At 43.2% G+C, this 24083-nt stretch overlaps 2 protein-coding genes across 2 annotated transcripts; one reads left to right on the top strand and one right to left on the bottom strand.

Moving 5' to 3' along the window:
• Positions 1 to 1757: 1757 nt before the first annotated feature.
• LOC311133548 (short-chain dehydrogenase/reductase 3-like) lies at positions 1758 to 9445 on the bottom strand. The gene is made up of 6 exons (XM_084167054.1): positions 8647 to 9445; positions 3703 to 3846; positions 3231 to 3350; positions 2590 to 2828; positions 2331 to 2456; positions 1758 to 2237 (listed from the first exon to the last, which is right to left on the bottom strand). The coding sequence occupies exons 1-6, from the start codon at positions 8839 to 8841 to the stop codon at positions 2153 to 2155; spliced, it is 909 nt and encodes a 302-aa protein (XP_084023180.1). The 5' UTR covers positions 8842 to 9445; the 3' UTR covers positions 1758 to 2152.
• LOC311133977 (arylacetamide deacetylase-like 3) lies at positions 9052 to 20950 on the top strand (the record flags this gene model as incomplete). The annotated part of the gene is made up of 5 exons (XM_084167602.1): positions 9052 to 9074; positions 10152 to 10215; positions 17261 to 17486; positions 19900 to 19963; positions 20092 to 20950. 5 exons carry the CDS (start codon positions 9052 to 9054, stop codon positions 20879 to 20881), a joined length of 1167 nt encoding a protein of 388 aa, XP_084023728.1. The 3' UTR covers positions 20882 to 20950.
• Positions 20951 to 24083: the final 3133 nt, after the last annotated feature.

Below are 24083 nucleotides of genomic sequence, written 5' to 3' on the forward strand. Positions count from 1 at the left end.
TGGGGGCCGCCTGTCAGGAAGTCCAGGATCCAGTTGCAGAGGGAGGTGTTTAGTCCCAGGGTCCTTAGCTTAGTGATGAGCTTTGAGGGCATTATGGTGTTGAACGCTGAGCTGTAGTCAATGAATAGCATTCTCACGTAGGTGTTCCTTTTGTCCAGGTGGGAAAGCGCAGTGTGGAGTGCAATAGAGATTGCATCATCTGTGGATCTGTTGGGGTGGTATGCAAATTGGAGTGGGTATAGGGTTTCTGGGATAATGGTGGTGATGTGAGCCTTGACCAGCCTTTCAAAGCACTTCATGGCTACAGACGTGAGTGCTACAGGTCTGTAGTCATTTAGGCAGGTTACCTTAGTGTTCTTGGCCACAGGGACTATGGTGGTCTGTTCGAAACACATTGGTATTACAGACTCAGTCATCTTTCCCTCAATCCTGACTAGTCTCCCAGTCCCTGCCACTGAAAAACATCCCCACAGCATGATGCTGCCACCACCATGCTTCACCGTAGGGATGGTGCCATGTTTCCTCCAAGACGTGACGCTTGGCATTCAGGCCAAAGAGTTAAATCTTTGTTTCATCAGACCAGAGAATCTTGTTTCTCATGGTCTGAGAGTCTTTAGGTGCCTTTTGGCAAAATCCAAGCGGGCTGTCATGTGCCTTTTACTGAGGAGTGGTTTCCACCTGGCCACTCTACCATAAAGGCCTGATTGGTGGAGTGCTACAGAGATGTTTGTCCTTCTGGAAGGTTCTCTCATCTCCACAGAGGAACTCTGCAGCTCTGTCAGAGTGACCATAGTGTTCTTAGTCACCTCCCTGACCAAGGCCCTTCTCAGAGTCTTGGTGGTTCCAAACTTCTTCCGTTTAAGAACGATGGAGGCCACTGTGTTCTTGGGGACCTTCAAGGCTGCAGATTTTTTTTGGGACCCTTCCCCAGATCTGTGCCTCAACACAGTCCTGTCTCGGCGCTCTACGGACAATTCCTTCGATCTCATGGCTTGGTTTTTGCTCTGACATACACTGTCAACTGTGGGACCTTATATAGACAGGTGTGTGCCTTTCCAAATCATGTCTAATCAATTGAATTTACCACAGGTGGACTCCAATCAGGTTGTAGAAACATCTCAAGGATGATCAATGGAAACAGGATGCACCTGAGCTCAATTTCGAGTCTCATAGCAAAGGGTCTGAATACTTATGTAAATAAGGAATTTCTGTTTTTTATAAATTAGTAAACATTTCTAAAAACCTGTTTTCACTTTGTCATTATGGGGTACTGTGTGTAGATTGATGAGGAAAAACAATGGTTTAATCAATTTTAGAATAAGGCTGTAATGTAACAAAATGTGGAAAAAGTCAAGGGGTCTGAATACTTTCTGAATGCACTGTATACTGTAATTTACACAGGTTCTCTTTGATGATCTCAGGGATACATTTTGAAAGGCCTTTTTGAACCATGTATTAGATTATTCAATAAAACATCTAATGGTTTCATGGTTAACCTTTTTCCAGCATGTAACAACTTAGGCACTAAATCATTGTTTTGGATTGAATCCCGGTCCTGACTTACTTTACAGTGTATGTGAACAGTGTATGTCTCCGTTTTGCCTTCCAATGAATGTTGCTCATTTGCTGTTTCACAGCCTGGCATGTGGTTGGCATAACTGTGTTATCATTCTCTATCATGTCATCTGGTTAGCTCTGCTGTGTTGACCACTCACTAGACATTTGCCAGTCTACGTGCACAAAGAGACACCTTGGTTGTCTGTAACATCAATTTATTAATTTGATTCCATTCAGACACATGATTGGTAGAAAAAAAAGGATAACACAAAACAGACTTGCAAAAAAAACAGCTGTTGATCCAGAATAGTTTTGCATGGCTTCTGCTCAATGTGTGAATGGTATTTAGTCCGTCCAACTACACACAGGAGATCAAGAACGAGACCAGGATAAGTTCCAGCAGCGTGTAAGTGAAATCTACCCCGCCGGAGCAACAATATACTTTATGCTAAAGTCCTCAAGACACTTTCCTGCATACTTTCAAAAGGCTTCCATTGTTTCCCAATGTCCTGTAGCCCATGGATACTTCCCTTCAACATCCTCCGGATTTAATGAGGTTCCTCTGATATGTATTGACATTCAGGATCATTTGTTTTTATGTCCTCCCCTTGAATGTATTCATGCAGGTATAGCTTCCAGAAAACTTGTGGATCTCTTCAAGTGCAGCTTGTGGCATGAAGCTAGGGTGTGGAGAAAGTACAGAGATAGGAGGTTACATATGAGTGAAAAACATGTATGTACTTTAAATTGGCCAAAATGATATGAGGCATTACCTTTTGAGGACAACGAGAGCATGCATGGTCCAGGGCATGTAAACGTAGGCTGTGTTAGTCCTGACTGCGTCCACAGTCCTTTCAGCAACTGTTTCTGGCTTGAGGGGAGGGAAGAGCGCTGGAAACCTACAGGAACAGAAAACCCAGAGAGATTAGGTATACAGTAACTACAATACATGCATGAAGAAAACGGTGCATGGCAGTAGTGGTGGTGTAATCTAAACTAGGGTGTGAAGAACCATGTTGTAGGCTTGCTCACCTGACTCTCATGCCCTGGAACATCTCAGTGTTGGTGTGGAAGGGGAGCACGGTGGTGCAGCCCACCCCGGGACAGTCCAGCAGGCCCAGAGTCAGGCTCTCCATGAAGGCCAGGGAGGAGGCCTTGGAGGTGCAGTAGTCGATGGCCCCAGGGATGGGCGACTGGGACAGGATGGAGTTTATACAGACCACGTGGCCGTGCTGGAGCTCCAGCATCCGTGGCAGGAAGGCCTTTGTAGTCTGGATGAGGGAGAAGAAAGGAGGGGGAGGGGGGAAATTGTACCGTTATACACATGAAATAGAGACACACAGGGGAAGCAGGCCCGAGTGGAGCCACAGATTGAGTTTGATGATTGCATTTCTGCAACCTGAAAGTTTGATCTCTATTCAAACAGAGAGTGCCATAGGTTTCAGAGGCCCTCTGATGTTCTACCTAGGGGCTGAAGCAGTAAGCCTATAATTTGGAAATACCCCAACATTCCTGTAAATAAAGCTGAGACTGCCATGCCTGCTGGGCGCCCACTTGACACCTTTGTCAACATGCAGGGGCATTGGCCAATAAAAGCATTTTTGGAGAATGATAAGATTGATCTAAATGTAAGGAAGCCCACACTTCTCTTCCTAAACCTCAACAACACTTACCCAGAACTGCCCCATTGTGTTGATATGTTGAGATTTCAAAAGAGAGTCATCGTCGCTGTCCATCAGACTTTTCCCATGGACCACTGCAGCGTTATTCACCAGGATCGTAACATCTCCCACCTGGCAAAATAATAACAAAACAAACGTCAGAAACACGACTGACATTTTTTATTAAGAGGATTTATCCACTTTTTATTTGTACCTACTTTCTTTTCATGTGAATTTATGTGGTAGAGCTGGCAGTTATATTCAACACGCTTATCTTATCCTGACATTTTAATTGAGGTGTAATCTATATGTCAGATGGGGGAGAGGAATTAAGAAACGATGAATCCCTGCCTGTTCTGTAGAGAGGAGTAACAGCAGTGAGAGAAACCTTGACCCGTGAGCATTTCACTGGCTCCAAACAATATTTTTTATTTGTGTGGATAAAAATTTCTAATTGGATTTACAATAGATCTAAATTGCATACCTTTTCCCTGACCACCTTGGCCTGCTTGTAAACCTCCTCCCGATTGGCCACGTCACACAGGAAGTAGTGGCAGTCTGTTCCTAATTGGGAGATCTCTTCACATGTCTCTTTCAGACACTTCTCTGTGCGGCCCCACAGGATCACCTGTTGAGGGTAAATATTAGCCAAGGGTTATAAAATAGGGTTATAAAATAACTGACATTACAGTTGCATAATACTGTAATATGCTCTGAATAAAATATGAGCAAGTAGCTCAGCTGCATGAATCCGCAATCCGCGATCTGTGCATTTTTTGTCCTTAAAATCCTGAGAAAGACATAGCTAAAATAAGTTTAATGTGTAGCCAAAGACAAACAACTATGCCAATGACACATGCTCTCAACAAGTGTACAGACATTTCATGTTTGCAGCATTTGGCCCTAGGATGAGATGAGATAATTTGGTTGAAATGTTCCTTTCATTCAGAGAACAGAGAGGCCATTTTTAGAAGCAACAAATAGTTTCAGAGCAAGATTAAAGGGGTGGGGTTGCAGTGTGAATGAAGCGTCTCTTCATCAGCCTGGAGAGGGTAAATGAAGCTCAGTCATTTGAGCAGGGAACATGGGCTAGGAAGGAGGTGGGGGGCAGCGATTGGGCAATTAGATCTGTCAGTCTTTGGGGTCAGGGAAAGGTAATGAAATCAGGGGGTGAGCCCTCCTCATCTCTCAAACACACATTCTCAAAGAGATTACACGGCCTGTTGGGCAGATGACCCCAGTCATTTCTGGTCAGGGAGTCTGAAAACAGTTAGTGTGTGAAGTGCTGATGGGGCCAGTGTAGGGCTTGGCTGGTCGCCCGTGACCAAGGTTAATATTTTTGCAGAAAGTTCTCTGGAAAGTGATCCTGTGTGTGTGTGTGTGTCTGTCTTTCATCCACACTTACAGTATGATATCAATATTGTGTGAATACAAAAATCTTAATTCTACATGTAGACAAGAAAGATAACTTAAAACACAAGTAGAGTTCACAGTGACATCCTTGTCCTGATGGAGAATAGTACAGAGACAGCCAGGCTATAACCACTCATGTCTTTAGGAATGAATAGGAGGATAATATATCTCAACATCTCAAACATGCATAGCTAGCTTGCCGAAGGTTTTGCCGCTATCTATCTTGTTTTACTGCAACACTACATCTAGGGCAATCTGATCAGCTGCCTGTGACAGTGTATTCATATCCCACCAATGTTTTAATGAAGCTAGTTCCTACAGGAGGGTCACAATCTGCATGATATGCAGTTTTGTATCAGTTCCAAGAGTAAATAATGTTTCGCTTCCACTGGATGGGTCTTTGTTGGAGTTTCTTTAGATTGCTTTTTTGTTTGCTTCGTTTGCCAGCCCATTTGAGTAATCAGCAGAGGTGAACGGATGGGTCTAGGTAAATTACTGAAAGCCTTTAATAGGATTTCATCCTAACAAACAAACCTGACATTTCTCATTAAAAATCACCACTCACACTGTGCTCTCCTGTTATTTAATTCATTATGCTTATCTGCCAGTCCCAACACACTGGGGCTTCAGGATAAACAATGGCTGGCCAAATCTAGAGCCATCAGCTTAGAATGCCTAAGTGTTGTGGAAAACTCATTCTAAATTTCCTCACATCGAGTGACTAAGTATCACTGATAAACCAGTGATTACTCTGTCTGAAGTGCCATATCTGACAAGATTAAACAACATTCACCAATTGTGTAAAACTGATGGTCTATTCAAGGACATGATTTATTCAAAGACAGTAAGTCTTGCCCAGCACCAAGTGCTGGTGTGTCAGGGTGCAATGATGATATGATTGATGAACTGGCGATGTGGTGGGCCTCATCCACATCCCTACACCAGAACGCAATAACATTTCACAAGGAAAAACATGGGTTCAAGGATGGGCATGAACCCTCTTCTTCACACCAGTTGTAGGGGATAGGGGCTAACAGGGAGGGGGCATGGGGAGGGGGAACGGGGAGTTCAGGAGGCAGTCGCCTGCCCTGCCGCTGTCTAATTAGTGCGGAGACAGCAGGGTCAGTTGCAGGGCAATACCCAGCTGGGAGCAGTGTGCTTCCCGCCTCCAACACACACACACACACACACACACACACACACACACACACACACACACACACACACACACACACACACACACACACACACACACACACACACACACACACACACACACACACACACACACACACTATATAGGGCTTGACAATGTATAAAGCCACTATCAACCTGGGTAGAGGCATATGTTCCCAGTTCTCCTAATGAGTAGCCAGGGCTAAGAAAGATGCCAATATCTCTTAGTATTTTCAATTGTACTTTCTTCTTCCACATGTTCACAATATTATGATCCACAAATTGAGTCGCAAAACCTAAATGCCCCCCTAACTACCTTATTAAATTCTACATGCTGACATTCTTTACCAAGGGGATTTTGGATTTCTTGTTTGGGATGCCAGTGGAATATATTTGAATTGCATAGGGTACATTGAGAGCATATGTGAATATGTTGCTTCAACCTCTGAAACATTTATTGTGGTTGTCCTAGAGGCCCCCTCTCTCTGTCTCTGTTCTCTGAACTTGGTTGCTGAGCTTTTGTAAAGTTGCTGTGGTTTATTGTTTTAGTGCTTCACTCTGTAATGGCTCTTTTGATGACACACACAAGGCCTCACTCCCCCTCTCAACTCCCTCTATCCCCCTCTCACCAGTCTCTCCTTTTCACCTCACATCATTCTTTCATCAATGCTGTGGCTAGTGCACTCCCTACCGTGAAAGCACCAAAGCTAGTAGAGAGAATAGAGAAATTCCGTCTGCCAATCACAATGGACCTCAAACTGGGGTAAAGTCTTTCCTAGAGGTTATTTGTGATGAATGTCCTACTTCTTTTTAGCATCTCTTAGGCAGGGAGTGATTGTGAGGCACATTAGCGCAGGTGTTGTTTTCAAAGCCTTCACACCTTGATAATACCCAACAATGGGTGCTGACAAGAATGGTGCCTTCCTTTGTTGTGCAGCTGCAAATTATAGCTTCAAAAGCCACAGGTTTTTTTGTCGGTTGTTCCCTGAGGAGATGTTGATGGAAGGATGAAGAGCAAGGCCATTGCACTTCAACTTCAAATGTTTGTTTTTTTAGCTCGGCCACATAATGTAAAGAAAAGCAACAACTGCAACGTGGTCCTCCATATGACAATTCATAAAGCTCTAATTCTTTGTCTAAGTTGCATGGGCGAAAATACAACTAGCTTTTTAATCATTTGTAAAAAAAGAAGAAAAAATAATAGGTGTGGGGGGGGGATGGTATTCATATGGAATCATTGTGAAATGATTATGTCTCCATCTGTGTGTCTGAGACTCTGTCCATTACACATCAGAGCTAACAGAACACTATGGTGGTTCACCATGCACTCAGCTGTGTAATGTTTGGATTGTAATTGGAATAGTGGGTAGTCTGACCAGTAGTGTCAGGGACTATCAATGTAGTAACTGGGGCATTTCAAGCCAAAGTGACTGTTCCTTGTTAAGGAGGAGGGCTATTTATAAGAGCCTTGGCTGACAGGTGCATGTTTTGGATGGGTTAGGCAGCTGAAACATGCCATCTTCCTCTGTGGGCTTAATTTCACCTCAATAATAAACTCAGTGTAAGGTAGCAGGTTGACGTTTATTGTCATGAGTCTTGTCCTGGAGGCAGAACGGTGCGATTTCCCCTTAGATAGGCCAGCTGCTAAGTCAAAATTGGCTATATCGTAAAAACTTCATGAAAACAATAATGTGTTTTTGGTCTTAAATTAAGGTTAGGGTTAGGCATTATGGTTAGCAGTGTGGTTAAGGTTAGGGTTATGTTTAAAATCAGATTTTATGACTTTGTGGCTGTGCTAGCTAGTGACCACTCTGCAGAGCTGCCTCCAGAACAAGATTCATTATGAAAAACGCTAACCTGCGGTAGTTTCTGCCTTGCCAGTTTGCTTGAAGAACACATCTGAATCAGTGTTTTATTATGACAATGTGATGTCTTGTGTAGGCACTTGGCACAGTTAGTGTTCATCTGCTAGTCCCAGTAGGACTACAACATTTCTTCTGTGTGATTAGCTTTTAAACATGTTTCTTCAGAAAGTTTAAAAAGTAGGGGAAAAAACACATTCATCCCAATTCCATAGGAGTGATATGTTATGACTTGATCAAGGTCAGTCCTGCTGGCAGTCATCAACAATACAACTTTATTCTGGACATTAATGATGCCTGATCTCATCCAATATCAGTTTTTAGCCATAACTCCTCTTTCTGAGCTTTGGCTGAACATAAATCATTCCATGCTTCACTATAATACGTCAGCGGTCAAACGGTCAGAGGGAGACCTTTGATTTCTGCAGACATGCCCTCTGGTTGAACTACTCTGTTGTGCAAGTTTAACCAAAATTGAGGGCCCTGTCCTGCAATCTGATTGGCCCATCTACTCCTAAAGTCATGACCCATGCATTCATATTACAGAGGAAACAATAGATTGGAAGAACAAGTGGACAAACTAATGTATTTGCCCTCACAATGTAGGCTACCTGCTGCAAACCTATGGAGCTTTTGGTTAAGGAAGATATGGGAGGATGGTAGTACATCACTAAAAATAATAGTTATGTCAAGAAGTGTGCATAAAAAAACGAGGTATTGCACAGAAGGTGATCAGACGTAGGCTACAGGTTGGTAAAGGGTATCAACTTATTCATCGTTATAACCATGTAGCCTAATTAATGAGTGTACTAATTCAAAAGATATGAAAACATGCACAGGTCTGGGGGCTATAGGCTATTTTAGGAGTGCTCATATTGCTCAAGGCTAAGTGAACCCAATCACGTTTGATGCGCAACAAGTTGCATAATACAATCAATAAAGTGCAGAAACTAAACGCATGCATGTGTTTTATTTACCTTTTTAGCGCCCTGCTTGGCAAACTCCTGAGCCAGGTGACGACCGATACCTCGTCCCCCGCCTGTGATCAGCACCACCTCCTTGATCAGAGTTTTTCGTCTACTTGGTAGCAGTAAGTACACACTTGCTTTCAATATGTAGTAGACAATGTGGACGGGGAAAAGCACCATACAGCTCAAACACTTCAAATCCATGTTACTTATTGTACAGTAACCTAAATTCTCTGAATTTTTCGAACACAAACACAAGTTCGATATCCTCCAATCGTGATGTCCTTGGCAGAGCAGAGTTCAAGATTAGGTTCTTAGGTAATTATCTGGTTAAAACCAATATCAAACTAGCCTACTGCAGCACTTGAAGTCAATGTATCATAACATTTAGGCTATTATGTCCCAAGCTCAGAAATGCGTCAATATGCGGAGCTCTGGCATGTTTATCGATTATTCAGGTTATTGACAAAACTATTATTTTTGACTAATGACCTCATTACACCGGTAGTCCGCTGTTACTTTTCAAGTAGCCTAAAGAAGGCGCGAGTGTCTCCGAAGGCAAGCGCTACTGAATCGTCTACACAACAAGTGTGTTGTGTTCCTATCCTTCGACGTTACCGCCTCTGACTCCGATAGCTTACTTTATAGCGCTCTGACTACGCGTCTCCGCAGTGCTAAAGACCATTAATCCTGATTGACAGGTTGAATGGTGAAGAATATATTGCTTTACTGTGTGTCTACTGTGACTGGTTGTCTCACTCCCCAGCCCCGAGACGCGTCTGCCACCACTGCTATGAAGTCACATTTCAGTATTTCAGTCCTCTTGAAATCAAGAATATTATTCCTCCCGAAGTTGTTTACAGTGAGCTAACATTCACCCAAACTGGTTGGGCTTGGTTACATCACATGTATCCTACAGTAGCAGTATCAAAGTAAAGTAAAAAAAAAAAAAACACTTTCACACTCTTCACATAAACTGCTGCTGCTACTCTGTTTATTATATATCCTGATTGCCTAGTCACTTACCTCTACCTACATACTGTATTACCTCAATTACCTAAACTATCTCGTAACCCTGCACATTGACTTGGTACTGGTACTCCTTGTATATAGCCTCGTTATTGTTATTTTATTGCGTTAATATTTCCTTATTTCCTTTAGCAAATATTTGTCTTACTTTTTAACTCTGCATTGATGTGAACGGGCTCATAAGTAAGCATTTCACAGTAAAGTCTACACCTGTTGTATTCGGCTCAAGCTCGCTCTTTCTCTCTCTACATGTATCTCTCCTTCTCTCTATCTCTCTGTCTATAATTGACAATTAATCAGATATTTGTTATGACTGCTTGTAAAACATATAATGATCCACTCCTTTTTTTTTAAATGTATACAGTGGGAGGAAAAGTGCTGAATACTCTATAGATTTTTTGGAGAACCACCCTTGCCAGAGACCTTAAGACTTGCATGACCTCCCTGAGCTAATGTCTAGACTTGAGCTCAGTGGGCTAACACAGTGGTGACCAGGAGACCCGGGTTCAAACCCAGTTGGCCACATCTGCATTGACCTACCTATTACAGGTAAATACACAGGTTTTACTATGTGATGTAAAATTTGGTCAATCTGGCTGACATGAAAAAGGGGTGCTTTTGGCATATATAATGGTGGCATACATAATTACACACTACTTCATGTGATAAAAGTTCATTTCAATGCATGAGAAGATGGGGCAATGTGAAGACTAGACATTAAGACCCCTGATGTAGTGATCTGTCACTTGAAACACATCTGTCTCTGTGACAATACAGAAATGGGTCAGTCCCAGAAACTTGGCAAGGTGAGAATTAGGGACCTGCATAAATACCTCAGAAACAAATCTAGTCAATTCATGGGCTGCAGACAAGATTCCAGTCTGTGATTTTTGGCCCAGGCCCTGTGATTTTTGCTGGGTATAGCTGCTGAATGGAGGGCTTTTTCAGAAACTGGGATGGGTTTAAGAGAGCAGCTTGACAATGGCGGCTTTGTGCTGGGCTCAGCTTCTCAGAAAAAAGGCTGAGAGACTCTCTGGGACGGCTAAAAGGTTGGCTAGTCCTAAAAAACAGCTCCAGTTGCTGTCATTTTCTTGCACATTTCACAGAGCTACAAATCACTATGCATTGAAATAAGACATCAAAGTATTTTCAGAGATTTAATTCTGAATTATAATGAACATACTTTTTTTGTAAACAACACCACATTTATTCGGTTTCAATTCGAAATACGATGAATTTTGTTTCCAAATGTGTCTAGACTAGAGACCTTTCTGACAGAGAACATGGTCTGCTATCACTAGTCATCACTGCCATCTACAGATTAACATTAAAAGTTCAGATACCAGTGTCCTCTGCTTCACAATAAATTATATGATTGATTTAATAATAATAATAATAATAATAATAATAATAATAATATGCCATTTAGCAGACGCTTTTATCCAAAGCGACTTACAGTCATGTGTGCATACATTTTTACGTATGGGTGGTCCCGGGGATCGAACCCACTACCCTGGCGTTACAAGCGCCATGCTCTACCAATTGAGCTACATTTAAAAGGACATTAAAAGGAATTAATTACTATTGAATTTATACAAATGTATATTCATAAAAATATCAAATTGTGAAATATATGTTTAATGTGTAATTGCTTTATTCCATAAAATACATTTAATAAAATGATGAATGTTCCTTTGTCACTGGCACTCAAAGTCATCTAGATAGAACAAGGTCAGAGCAGGGTGTACACAAAGCAGTAGGAGGGGCAAAGAAAACCCAAGTAGCTGGATAACATATTCACACCTAATGACTTACTTCTACTGTAGCCTACCTGAGATCGCACTACAAGCACCATGGACATCAGTGCTGCGATTTTAATAATTGGCTTTGCTGCAGTGATTGCAGCCTTCCTCCTTCTGGTAATTGGTCTAGTGTACTCTGAGATGATGAATTCAGACATTCCTCAAGGGGTTGCAAATCGAGGGAAACTGCATGTAGTTCATGGCTTGTTTGTTGGCATAGCAATTGTGGTAAGTATCTATGGAATTGTTAGTGCTTATTATTTTATGTTGAATGCAAGTCAAATCATGTTCAAGTCTATGTAGGAATAATTAATTTATCTTACTCCTTGGTGAAAAGAAAAACATGCTTGTACTTGAATACTAAAAGAGAACTCTGCTCTTTAAAAGATGCTTGTCCTTTCTCTGTAATCTAAACACTGATAAAGCGTCAATGGTGTAGATAAGAGAACAGGTCTGAATAAATGATGAAAAGCCAAAGTCTTTCAGGCGTTCCATTGTTTGGGTAAGGACATACCAGCAGAGTTTCACAGTACTAGCTATAGAGTGGTGAGGAGGAGGAGTCTACCGTGTCCAGAAGCAACTTTACCATTCATTTTCGGGATTCAGGTTCACTCAAACATCGTTTTAAGCTTTGTTTTACTATTGACAGTTACAGCTGATTTCGGGACTGTATATCGATTCGGTCTCCTTAAATATTTGTCATTGATTTAGTCGTTTCAGTCTCTGAATTGTTTAATCAAACTTTTCACCTCCAGCTCCTGATATCAGGGCATAAGAACTTAAATCTGTGTCCTGAATTAGCCTAGTGTGCATGTGCGCCCAGCTACAGTATATGCTCGAGCTTGTATTCCCCGGATTTCCCTGGCTAAACTAGCTGGCTAGCTGAACTATGCTAGTTTTCGTCCTCATTGCCAAACTTCATAAATACTGTAACTAATAAATTAGCTGGAAAGAAACTTGAAAATGATTTATTTTTTGTTTGAATAGTCATGAATGGTTCGAGCCATTTGTCATGTCGTAAGACAACGACGGTGAAGGATATCATTGACACTTAATGCGGATCCAAGTTCAGTTTTGAGATCTACCGGCATCATTGGCGTAGGGTTAGCTGGACATTTCTGAATCGTCTTGGAACTGTGACAACGGGCATCCTCTCTCAACTTGGCTCGATGGGATATGTAGTGATTTTGCCAACACAGCCAGATATGGACACAGTCTTGTGCCCTTAACCTTTTCTAAATGGACTATCATATTTGTTGATTAAATCAGACATTATTTATATTATTATTGTTATGTAATTTTATTAGTGGGTAGATCAGCTTTAATATTGCAAAATTATTGTGGCTTGTATTAATCTAATTGTCTGCATCATTTCCAATCCCCCATATATTTTTTGGGTAAATATATACTGTTGAAGTCAGAAGTTTACATACACCTTAGCCAAATACATTTAAACTCAGTTTTTCACAATTCGTGACATTTAATCCTAGTAAAAATTCCCTGTCTTAGAACAGTTAGGATCACCACTTTATTTTAAGAAAGTGAAATGTCAGAATAATAGTGGAGAGAATGATTTATTTCAGCTTTTATTTCTTTCATCACATTCCTAGTGGGTCAGAAGTTTACATACACTCAATGCAGCAAAGCACCCCCACAGCATGATGCTGCCACCCCCGTGCTTCACGGTTGGGATGGTGTTCTTCAGCTTGCAAGCTACCCCCTTTTTCCTCCAAACATAATGATGGTCATTATGGCCAAACAGTTCTATTTTTGTTTCATCAGACCTTAGGACATTTCTCCAAAAAGTACAATCTTTGTCCCCATGTGCAGTTGCAAACCGTAGTCTGGCTTTTTAATGGCGGTTTTGGAGCAATGGCTTCTTCCTTGCTGAGCAGCCTTTCAGGTTATGTCGATATAGGACTTGTTTTATTGTGGATATAGATACTTTTGTACCTGTTTCCTCCAGCATCTTCACAAGGTCCTTTGCTGTTGTTCTGGGATTGATTTGCACTTTTCGCACCAAAGTACGTTCATCTCTAGGAGACAGAACGCGTCTCCTTCCTGAGCGGTATGATGGCTGTGTGGTCCCATGGTGTTTATACTTGCGTACTATTGTTTGTACAGATGAATGTGGTACCTTCAGGCATTTGGAAATTGCTCTCAAGGATCAACCAGACTTGTGGAGGTCTACAATTTTTTTTCTGAGGTCTTGGCTGATTTCTTTTGATTTTCCCATGATGTCAAGCAAAGAGGCACTGAGTTTGAAGGAAGGCCTTGAAATACATCCACAGGTACACCTCCAATTGACTCAAATGATGTCAATTAGCCTATTAGAAGCTTCTAAAGCCATTTTCCAAGCTGTTTAAAGGCACAGTCAACTTAGTGTATGTAAACTTCTGACCCACTGGAATTGTGATACAGTGAATTATAAGTGAAATAATCTGTCTGTAAACAATTGTTGGAAGAATTACTTGTGTCATGCACAAAGTAGATGTCCTAACCGACTTGCCAAAACTATAGTTTGTTAACAAGAAATTTGTGGAGTGGTTGAAAAACAAGTTTTAATGACTCCAACCTAAGTGTATGTAAACGTCCGACTTCAACTGTATATACTGAACAGAAATATAAACACAACATGTAAATAAAAGATCCCAGAAATTTTCCATATGCACTAAAAGCTTATTTCTCTCAAATTTTGTGCAGAAATTTGTTTACATCCCTGTTGGTAAACATTTATCATTTGTCAAGATAATCCATCCACTTGACAGGTGTGGCATATCAAGAAGCTGATTAAACAGCATTATCCTTACACAGTACCTTGTGCCGGGGACAATAAAAGGCCACTAAAATGTGCAGTTTTGTCACACAACACAATGCCACAGATGTCTCAAGTTCTGAGGGAGCATGCAATTGGCATGCTGACTGCAGGAATGTCCACCAGAGCTGTTGCCAGAGAATTGAATGTTCATTTCTCTACCATAAGCCACCTCCAACGTCATTTTAGAGAATTTGGCAGTACATCCAACCGGCCTCACAACCGCAGACCATGTGTAACCACGCCAGCTCAAGACCTCCACATCCGGCTTCACCTGTGGGATTGTCTGACGAGGAGTATTTCTGTCTGTAATAAAGCCCTTTTGTGGGGAAAAACTCATTCTGATTGGCTCTGCCTGGCTCCCCAGTGGGTGGACCTGGCTCCCAAGTGGGTGGGCCTATGCCCTCCCAGGCCCATGGCTGCGCCCCTGACCAGTCATGTGAAATCCATAGATTTGGGCCTAATGCATTCATTTCAATTGACTGATTTCCTTCTATGAACTGTAACTCAGTAAAATCTTGAAATTGTTGCATGTTGCGTTTATATGTTTTTTTTTGTATATATATATATTATTTTAAATATATATTTTCCTTCTTTATTATTTTCCCCTAACCCTACCACCCCTCCCCTAATTGGTGTAAACTAATGGACAACAATAGTTAGGCTTCTACTTCCAGCTTATAGAGTACATACTATATCAATTTTACAAACACAGTTATCTTTTGTTTGTTTTTAGTCCCATCCTTCAGGTTCCCTCAACCTCTTCCATCTATCTCTGAAGACCACCCAGTTTTGATTTCTAGCTGCCCTATATTCTTCCACTGTGCTGTGATGTTTCACAAAATTTCAGAACCTTTCTATTCTCATAGTTTATACAGATTGTAAATTAAAGATAACATTTTTTACTAAGAGTATTATTATATTATTGATCGATTGACTATGACTTTTCAAATCACCCAGCAGTGCTATTCGCAGAGTTATCTCCAAGTAAATGTCACAATTTTCCAGCCATTCCTGAACCTGTGACAAAAAACAAGCTACATATGGGCAGTACAAAAACAAGTGATCTAATGATTCTATCTCTTTGCAGCAAAATCAGACTTTATTAGTATAATAAGTAATCCAGGAATGTCACGTGTTAATTGACACGAGCAAACTCGATAAAATAGCAACTCTACAGAGCACCAATGGCTACAATGAATGGCTAAATTACTTCCGGACCATAATGGTCCACAGAGCTCCTCCTCCTCCTCAACACTCTATTAGGGTCAATACAAAGTCCACCTACTGGTAAAACCTTAACTGTGTCATGGTGTCATTATGGCCCTATTCCCACTATGAGATATGAAGGAGAGTCTGAGGAGCGGGGTGGCGAAAGAGATATCTACTTTTCAATTCACATTACATCATTACCTTACCTTTCATTGTGGCTGGCAACACGACATTCTTAGTCCGCAGCTCAAATTGACCGTAAATATCACAGTAGCCAGTAAGCATAAACTATTCAACGATGACAGAAACGTTATTCTAAAACATATTACACTATTGAATAATGCAACCAAACCATATTACACTCTTGAATAATGCAACAATTCACAAGCATGTATGTGCAGACAATTACAGGGTTTAGTTTCTTGTCTGTAGGATACACTCATTACATTTTAGCTTCAAGACAAAAGCACAGAGTTGCTATAACGGCATGTCTTCAGTACCGTTAGCCTATCAAAAATGAACGATTAACCCTCTTATACGAATATAAAAGTACAGTAGGCCTACCTTACAACGTTACAACAAAATGGCTAAAAAATAATGTAAATGTAAACCAAGCTTAATTTTTATCAATATCATGCAAATCATTACGTGGTCAAATCCATTTGCAACTGAAAACATGGGTACCTAGGCCTTTTTAATACCAAATTATTGACTGGAATTAATCAATCAACACAATAGTGATGATATGCTGTATGAGTATATTTTTAGTTACAGATGCAAAGCCCTACACAATGCAACCTTGCATACAGCAAGCTCAGCCCTGTTAGTTTTTGTCCAATCACGTTTTTCATCTCTGTCTTGTAAGTCGCTCTGGATAAGAGCGTCTGGTAAATGATGTAAATGTAAATGTAAAGGGTTTTAATATTTTCATCCTCCCTAGGGCCATGATTTTTTTTTAAGGTATGATCTTATTAGAAAAAGTTTCTGGTCCCATCATAGCCCATATAAGAGTTTTATAGTTTTTTTTTTTACAGCTGATTTGTGACTATGTCATACTCTGGGACCTGTGGTGCCACCTCTGACATCACCACATAATTTTACAAATGAAAAAGCATATCCTATTTGTATGATCTAATACATATATATATATATATATATATATATAATATTTTTTGGGGGGGTACATTTTACATGTTTTTGATGGTGGGGATGGTCTTCCATAGTTTTACGTGGCTCAGTGCAGCCGGCAGCTACTGTGACTATTTCAGAATATAACAGGCTGTTACTGCAATTTCAGGTAAAAACTCAAAACAAGTCTCAAATATTAGGAAAAAGTACAATTTATACTGGAGGAGTGTTGGCTCAACAAGACAATTATATTTACACTGCCCTGCATCAAGGGGGGCAACTGTCGGGTGAGTGTTGTGCGCAACCTCCGGGGGTAGTGGTCGAGACGTAGCAAGTATGCAAGTTTACATTTGAGTAATATGTGTAGCAGATGATATTTTTACGAAGTTTAGTAAGCGTGAAGAGACTCCTTAAAATGAACTGAGCTGTTGCATTCATTGAATCTTAATGTGCAAGCAATAAGAAAAGCTATATTGTTGCAATTGAAAAATATTCCAGCTCACAATGGTTCGTGTTGACCTTACTTCTAAGATAGGCTATAGGCTAAGCCACCTGAATAAATCTGCATACAATGTGTTCTACCTTTTATGAGAAATGCCACCTCTCTCCCCCCCCCCCCCCCTTTCTGTCCTGTCAGGGCCGTATCCTGGACCGTCTGGGTCTGTGTCATCAGGTCAGGTTCACCAGGTGGTTCAGAAGAAGGTTCCTGGTCCATATAAGACCAGTTCCCCCAGGGCTACGTGTGAAGGACCTGACCTTCTCTGAGGTGCCAGTTAGGGTGTATGAGCCCACGACTGGCTCACTGGGCCTGAGGAGGGGCCTGGTGTATTTCCATGGAGGAGGATGGGTGTTGGGCAGTTTGGGTAATAAGATCAGACAAAAATTATGTCTAGGTGATATACTCCGAGTCGATATTCATGTAATAATAAGGAATTCCCTTGACCATGCCCACAAATGATTTCCCATTGACCCCCAGTGTAAATGAGCCAACTTCGTTGACAATTTTTTGTTGTACAGAAATACTGTAACAAATCATGCCGAAAAGCTGCTGTGTTGTTCAATGTACATGCAATGCAATGCAATGCAATGCTCCTACGTATGGAAATAAAGCCTGTGAGAAGAGCCCTGTAGCTTCAGGCTATTCGGTGTGGGAAATTGTTGGGAGCCAGTGTCCAAGTAGGCTACATGTACAGTGCATTCGGAAAGTATTCAGACCCCTTGACTTTTTCTACATTTTGTTACGTTACAGCCTTATTCTAAAATTGATTAATATGATTTTTTTCATCAATCTACACACAATACCCCATAATGACAAAGCAAAAATAGGATTTTAGAAATGTTTGCAAATGTATTAAAAATAAAAAACAGAAATACCTTATTGCTATGAGACTCAAAATTGAGCTGAGGTGCATCCTGTTTCCATTGATCATCCTTGAGATGTTTCTTCAACTTGATTTAAGTCCACCTGTGGTAAATTCAATTGATTGGAAAGGCACACACCATGTCTATATAAGGTCCCACAGTTGACAGTGCATGTCAGAGCAAAAACCAAGTCATGAGGTCGAAGGAATTGTCCGTAGAGCTCAGAGACAAGATTGTGTCGAGGCACAGATCTGGGGAAGGGTACCAAAAAATGTCTGCAGCATTGAAGGTCCCCAAGAACACAGTGGCCTCCATCATTCTTAAATGGAAGAAGTTTTAAACTACCTAGACTCTTCCTAGACCTGGCCGCCCAGCCAAACTAAGCAATCGGGGGAGAAGGGCTTTGGTCAGGGAGATGACCAAGAACCCGATGGTCACTTTGACAGGGCTCCAGAGTTCCTCTGTGGAGATGGGAGAACCTTCCAGAAGGACAACCATCTCTGCAGCACTCCACCAATCAGGTCTTTATGGTAGAGTGGCCAGACGGAAGCCACTCCTCAGTAAAAGGCACATGGCAGCCCGCTTGGAGTTTGCCAAAAGGCACCTACAGGACTCAGACCATGAAACAAGATTCTCTGGTCTGATGAAACTGAACTCTTTGGCCTGAATGCCAAGCGCCATGTCTGGAGGAAACCTGGCACCATCCCTACGGTGAAGCATGGTGGTGGCAGCATCATGCTGTGGGGATGTTTTTCAGCAGCAAGGACTGGGAGACTAGTCAGGATCGAGGTAAAGATGAACGGAGCAAAGTACAGAGAGATCCTTGATGAAAACCTGCTCCAGAGCGCTCATGACCTCTGACTGGGGCGAAGGTTCACCTTCCAACAGGACAACGACCCTAAGCACACAGCCAAGACAACGCAGGAGTGGCTTCGGGACAAGTCTCTGAATGTCATTGAGTGGCCCAGCCAGAGCCCGGACTTGAACCCAATCGAACATCTCTGGAGAGACATGAAAATAGCTGTGCAGCGACGCTCCCCATCCAAGCTGAGAGTTTGAGAGGATCTGCAGAGAAGAATGGGAGAAACTCCCCAAATACAAGTGTGCCAAGCTTGTAGCCTCATACACAAGAAGACTCAAGGTTGTAATCACTGCCAAAGGTGCTTCTATAAAGTACTGAGTAAAGGGTCTGAATACTTATGTAAATGTAATATTTCTGGGTTTTTTTAAAATAAATTTGCTCAAATTTATAAAAACCTGTTTTTGCTTTGTCATTATGGGGTATTGTGTGTAGATTGATGAGGGGGGGGGGGACAATTTAATCAATTTCAGAATAAGGCTGTAACGTAACAAAATGTGGTCTGAATACTTTCCGAATGCACTTTAGCTAGCTCTGTGTGTGGAAAACATTTAATGACAGGTAAGACGTTTAACTTGTTTAGTATAGTCTGTTTGTAACTCCATTCACTACTTGTAGCTGTATCGTCAGTTTGTTTGTGTTTTTGTCTTGGCTAGCTTAATGTTCTGGTCGGTAGCTAGCTAGCGCTCACTCATGTGGCTGCTAGCACCGTCATGAAAAGGGGCATGAGGGAAGTGCTACAATGTTACGTTTTTCTAAGTAGTGAGAAAGCTTGGGAGCAGGCAATGTTGAAAAGTAGTCTTTAGACATGTACTTTTCTTAACTGTAGTTTTGCAATTGACTAAAACAAGCAGACAACAAGAAAATTGTGTTTGAAAAAGGTAAGGTTTTTGCTGTGAGCCAATGGGGTAACCTAGGTAACCACAGGTTGTTTTCCCCACAGGCGGGCAGGGTGTACCGACTGAGAGTATTGCTTGTCTTACCATAAGGTCCTGCAAAATGTTAATCCTCTGTTTACTAAAGTCTAAAACTAATGTTCTGTTTATCGTGATTAGATACTGCAGATGACGTCTGCAGGCACATTGCCAAGGAGGCTGAAACCACAGTGATTTCTGTTGGGTAACTTTTACTTTCTGACTCACTGCCTCAACATGTGATTCCAAAGCAGATTAATACAGTGAAAAGGGCTGTGAAGCTGTCAAAGACTTGACAGGTTGCTCCTTTCTCCACTCTCTCATGCCTTCTAGATATCGGCTTGCCCCTGAACATCGGTACCCCATTCAGCTGGATGACTGTGATGCTGCAACGTGCCACTTCCTGTCTGTGGCAGAGGCAGAGTTTGGGGTGGACCCAGGCAGAGTGGCAGTCGGGGGTGATAGTGTTGGTGCAAACCTGGCAGCTGCACTATGCCAACGTCTGGCCAAGAGAAAAGATGGACATCTGCTGTCTCCCTGTGCCCAGGTCCTCATCTACCCAGCTCTGCAAATGGCAGATTTCAACCTGCCCTCGTACCAGCAGAATCATGCTGTGCCCATATTGTTCCGTGGCCGGATGGCTTTCTACTTCCTGCAGTATCTCAACGGGGACACGTCAGTGTGCCAGGACGTGCTGGAGGGGAACCACATCCCTGCTGAGATGAGGCTAGCTTTCAAGGAGTGGCTCTCCCCAGAACACCTCCCTCCTGAGTGCAGGGTGCGGGGCGACCTCCAGAAGGTACACTCAGCCTTAGACTACAGCGGAGAGGTGTACCACATAATCAAAGACGGTCTGGATCCGGAGGTCTCCCCGCTCCTAGCGGAGGATGCTGTTATCCATCTGACCCCGCCGGCCTTTATCCTGACCTGTGAGTACGACGTGCTGAGGGATGATGGGATCCTGTACAGGAAGAGGCTGCTGGAGCTGGGACTGGACGTCACCTGGCATCATGTTCCAGATGGCTTCCATGGACTCGTGGATTTTTTCAAAGCGGGCTGGCTAACCTTCCCGTCTGCAACACGAGCTGTAGATAGTATTGTAAGCTATGTAAAAACCCTTTGAGAAACACTAAAGTGATTAAATGGATGTTGAAGTTTGATCTGTGCGGATTCAAATGTTATGTGGATTATTTAGAGAGGAAGTTTTTCATGTTCCTGGAAAGTGACTTTGTTCTGTTTACAGTAAGGCAAAGCTAATAAACACTTACACAGCTTAGTACATGTTTTACTCTTATTTTCATCAATTAAGGCATTTGTTTTCATTTCTACAGAAAATCAAATTATATTCATTATAATTTAAATTAAGACATATATAGCATGCATGAGCCATAGACTAACTGCTGCAGAATTCTCAGACGTTCAGAAATACAGAACCATTCTAAAGTATTGCATGCAAGTCATATTGTAATGCAGGTCCTGCGCCTCCTATTTGCCTCCACTACTGCTCCAGTATTCTGTCTGTCAGTCACAGAATGTTTGCTGTATCCATAGCAACAGAGCTTCCTCTTCCCCTCTGGTGCCTATGTCACAATAAGATCAGGAGGAATGCACCATCATCCGTTCTGTTTGAACTAACTATGTTCTGATATTAGGACTAAACTAGCTCATGATCAGCTGTTTGTGACACCATGTTCAGAACCATGTACAGTATGGGCAAACAGGAATAATGATAAATGGGCCTAACCAATGGGCCTAACCTGACTGGAGAATAGAGCAGATGTATGCAAAAAAGTTATAATTGGCAACTGGGTGGAAGAGAAGCTGCAGGTAGGGTTTATAATCTATTACCGGTACATATTACATTTTCAGAGGAGACAGTGTCATGCCTAAAAGAAGAACTTTGGGCAGTCAGCATTCTCCACCCTAGGCATCAGAAAATGTAATTCCCTCCCCACTACCTTAAGAAGCACTAGTGACTTAAATTCTTCTCCATGGAGGTCAAAGTGTGGATCAAGGCATATCAATCTGGCACGCATTGTCACGATCGTCGTAAGAACCGGACCAAGGCGCAGCGTGATAGGCGTACATCTTTTAATGAGTACTTAATACAATCACAAAAACAACAAAACGATACGTGAAGTCTAAAGGTTCACAAACACAAACCTATAAAGAACAAGATCCCACCAATAACTGTGCAAAACAGGCTGCCTAAGTATGGATCCCAATCAGAGACAACGAGCAACAGCTGCCTCTGATCGGGAACCACCCTGGCCAACATAGATTTAAACGATCTAGAATAAACACATAGAAACTACAACATAGAAACTAACACCCTGGCTCAACATAAAAGAGTCCCCAGAGCCAGGGCGTGACAGTACCCCCCCCCCCCCCAAAGGCGCGGACTGCGACCGCGCCAACTAAACCCAACAGGGGAGGGGCCGGGTGGGCAGATCCGACTCCGGGCGTGACCACCACTCTCTGTCTCGCCCTCGTGGTCTGGCCCTGCTGGCCGGAGCTGGACTGAACACCGGTGGAGCGGATTGCTCTGGCTCCGGCGTGGAGCAGCTGACCGGTGCCGGACCAGGCACAGGTGGAACAGGCACGGACCGTGCCGGACTGACGACGCGCACCACTGGCTTGGTACGGGGAGCGGGAACGGGCTGACGACGCGCACCACTGGCTTGGTGCGGGGAGCAGGAACAGGCCGGACCGGGCTGGCGACGCGCACCACTGGCTTGGTGCGGGGAGCAGGAACGGGCCGGACCGGGCTGACGACGCGCACCACTGGCTTGGTGCGGGGAGCAGGAACGGGCCGGACCGGGCTGACGACGCGCACCACTGGCTTGGTGCGGGGAGCAGGAACGGGCCGGACCGGGCTGACGACGCGCACCACTGGCTTGGTGCGGGGAGCAGGAACAGGCCGAACCGGGCTGGCGACGCGCACCACTGGCTTGGTGCGGGGAGCAGGAACGGGCCGGACCGGGCTGGTGACACGCACCACTGGCTTGGTGCGGGGAGCAGGAACGGGCCGGACCGGGCTGACGACGAGCACCACTGGCTTGGTGCGGGGAGCAGGAACGGGCCGGACCGGGCTGGCGACGCGCACCACAGAATTGGTGCGAGGGACAGGAACAGGCCGGACCGTACTGGGAACACACACCACTGGCCTTGTGTGGGGATCAGGAATGGGCCGGACCGGACTGGTAACAGACCCCAGTACCTCTCGCCGTGCCTCTACACTCTCCTTCCCCCTCATGACCAATGGCCCCCGTAACCTGGTGGCCTCCTCTCCTAGTCCACAAACTCGCCCTGTAGCTGCCTCCAGCAGCCCCGTCGTCCATGCCGTGTGCCCCCCCCAAAAAAAATTCTCGCCTGTCCGACGACGGCACGGTTGGCGCCGTACCTCCTCTCTCGCCAAGGCTTTAACTTTTGCCCATGGCCCTTTGCCCGCGAACATGTCCTCCCAAGACCACCATTCGCCCACCTGGGACATCGCCAACCTCTCCAGTTCCTTTCCCGGTGTTTGCTCCTGAACACGCTGCTTGGTCCTTCTTTGGTGGGATCTTCTGTCACGATCGTCGTAAGAACCGGACCAAGGCGCAGCGTGATAGGCGTACATCTTTTAATGAGTACTTAATACAATCACAAAAACAACAAAACGATACGTGAAGTCTAAAGGTTCACAAACACAAACCTATAAAGAACAAGATCCCACCAATAACTGTGCAAAACAGGCTGCCTAAGTATGGATCCCAATCAGAGACAATGAGCAACAGCTGCCTCTGATCAGGAACCACCCTGGCCAACATAGATCTAAACGATCTAGAATAAACACATAGAAACTACAACATAGAAACTAACACCCTGGCTCAACATAAAAGAGTCCCCAGAGCCAGGGCGTGACACGCATTGACTAATTCTCAATACATTCAAGTCTCAAGTGTCCTGTATATATTTTATTATTTGTTCTATTTTATGTTTCCTGTATTTGTTTTAATCTGTTTTATATAATGGGTGGGTCTAATCGTGAATGCTGATTGGTTAAAACCTGTCACATCTACTCCTGCTCCTCCCCTCCAGCGTGCGACGTCGCCGGAATACTAACCACCGGTCCTGGGATTCATCATTACGCACACCTGGCATCCATCATTACGCGCACCTACAGATCATTATGATTCACACCTGGACTCCATTACCTTCCTCATTACCTCCCCTTTATATGTCCCTCCCTTACATTTAGTCCTCAGTCGGTATTGTTCCTGTGTTTATGCTATATCGCCACTGTTACGCTGTCTCGTTTCATATTTGTTATTTTATTCAACGCT

The sequence above is a fragment of the Coregonus lavaretus genome, assembly GCF_964263955.1.
Source record: "Coregonus lavaretus genome assembly, chromosome: 8".
NCBI lineage: Eukaryota > Metazoa > Chordata > Actinopteri > Salmoniformes > Salmonidae > Coregonus > Coregonus lavaretus.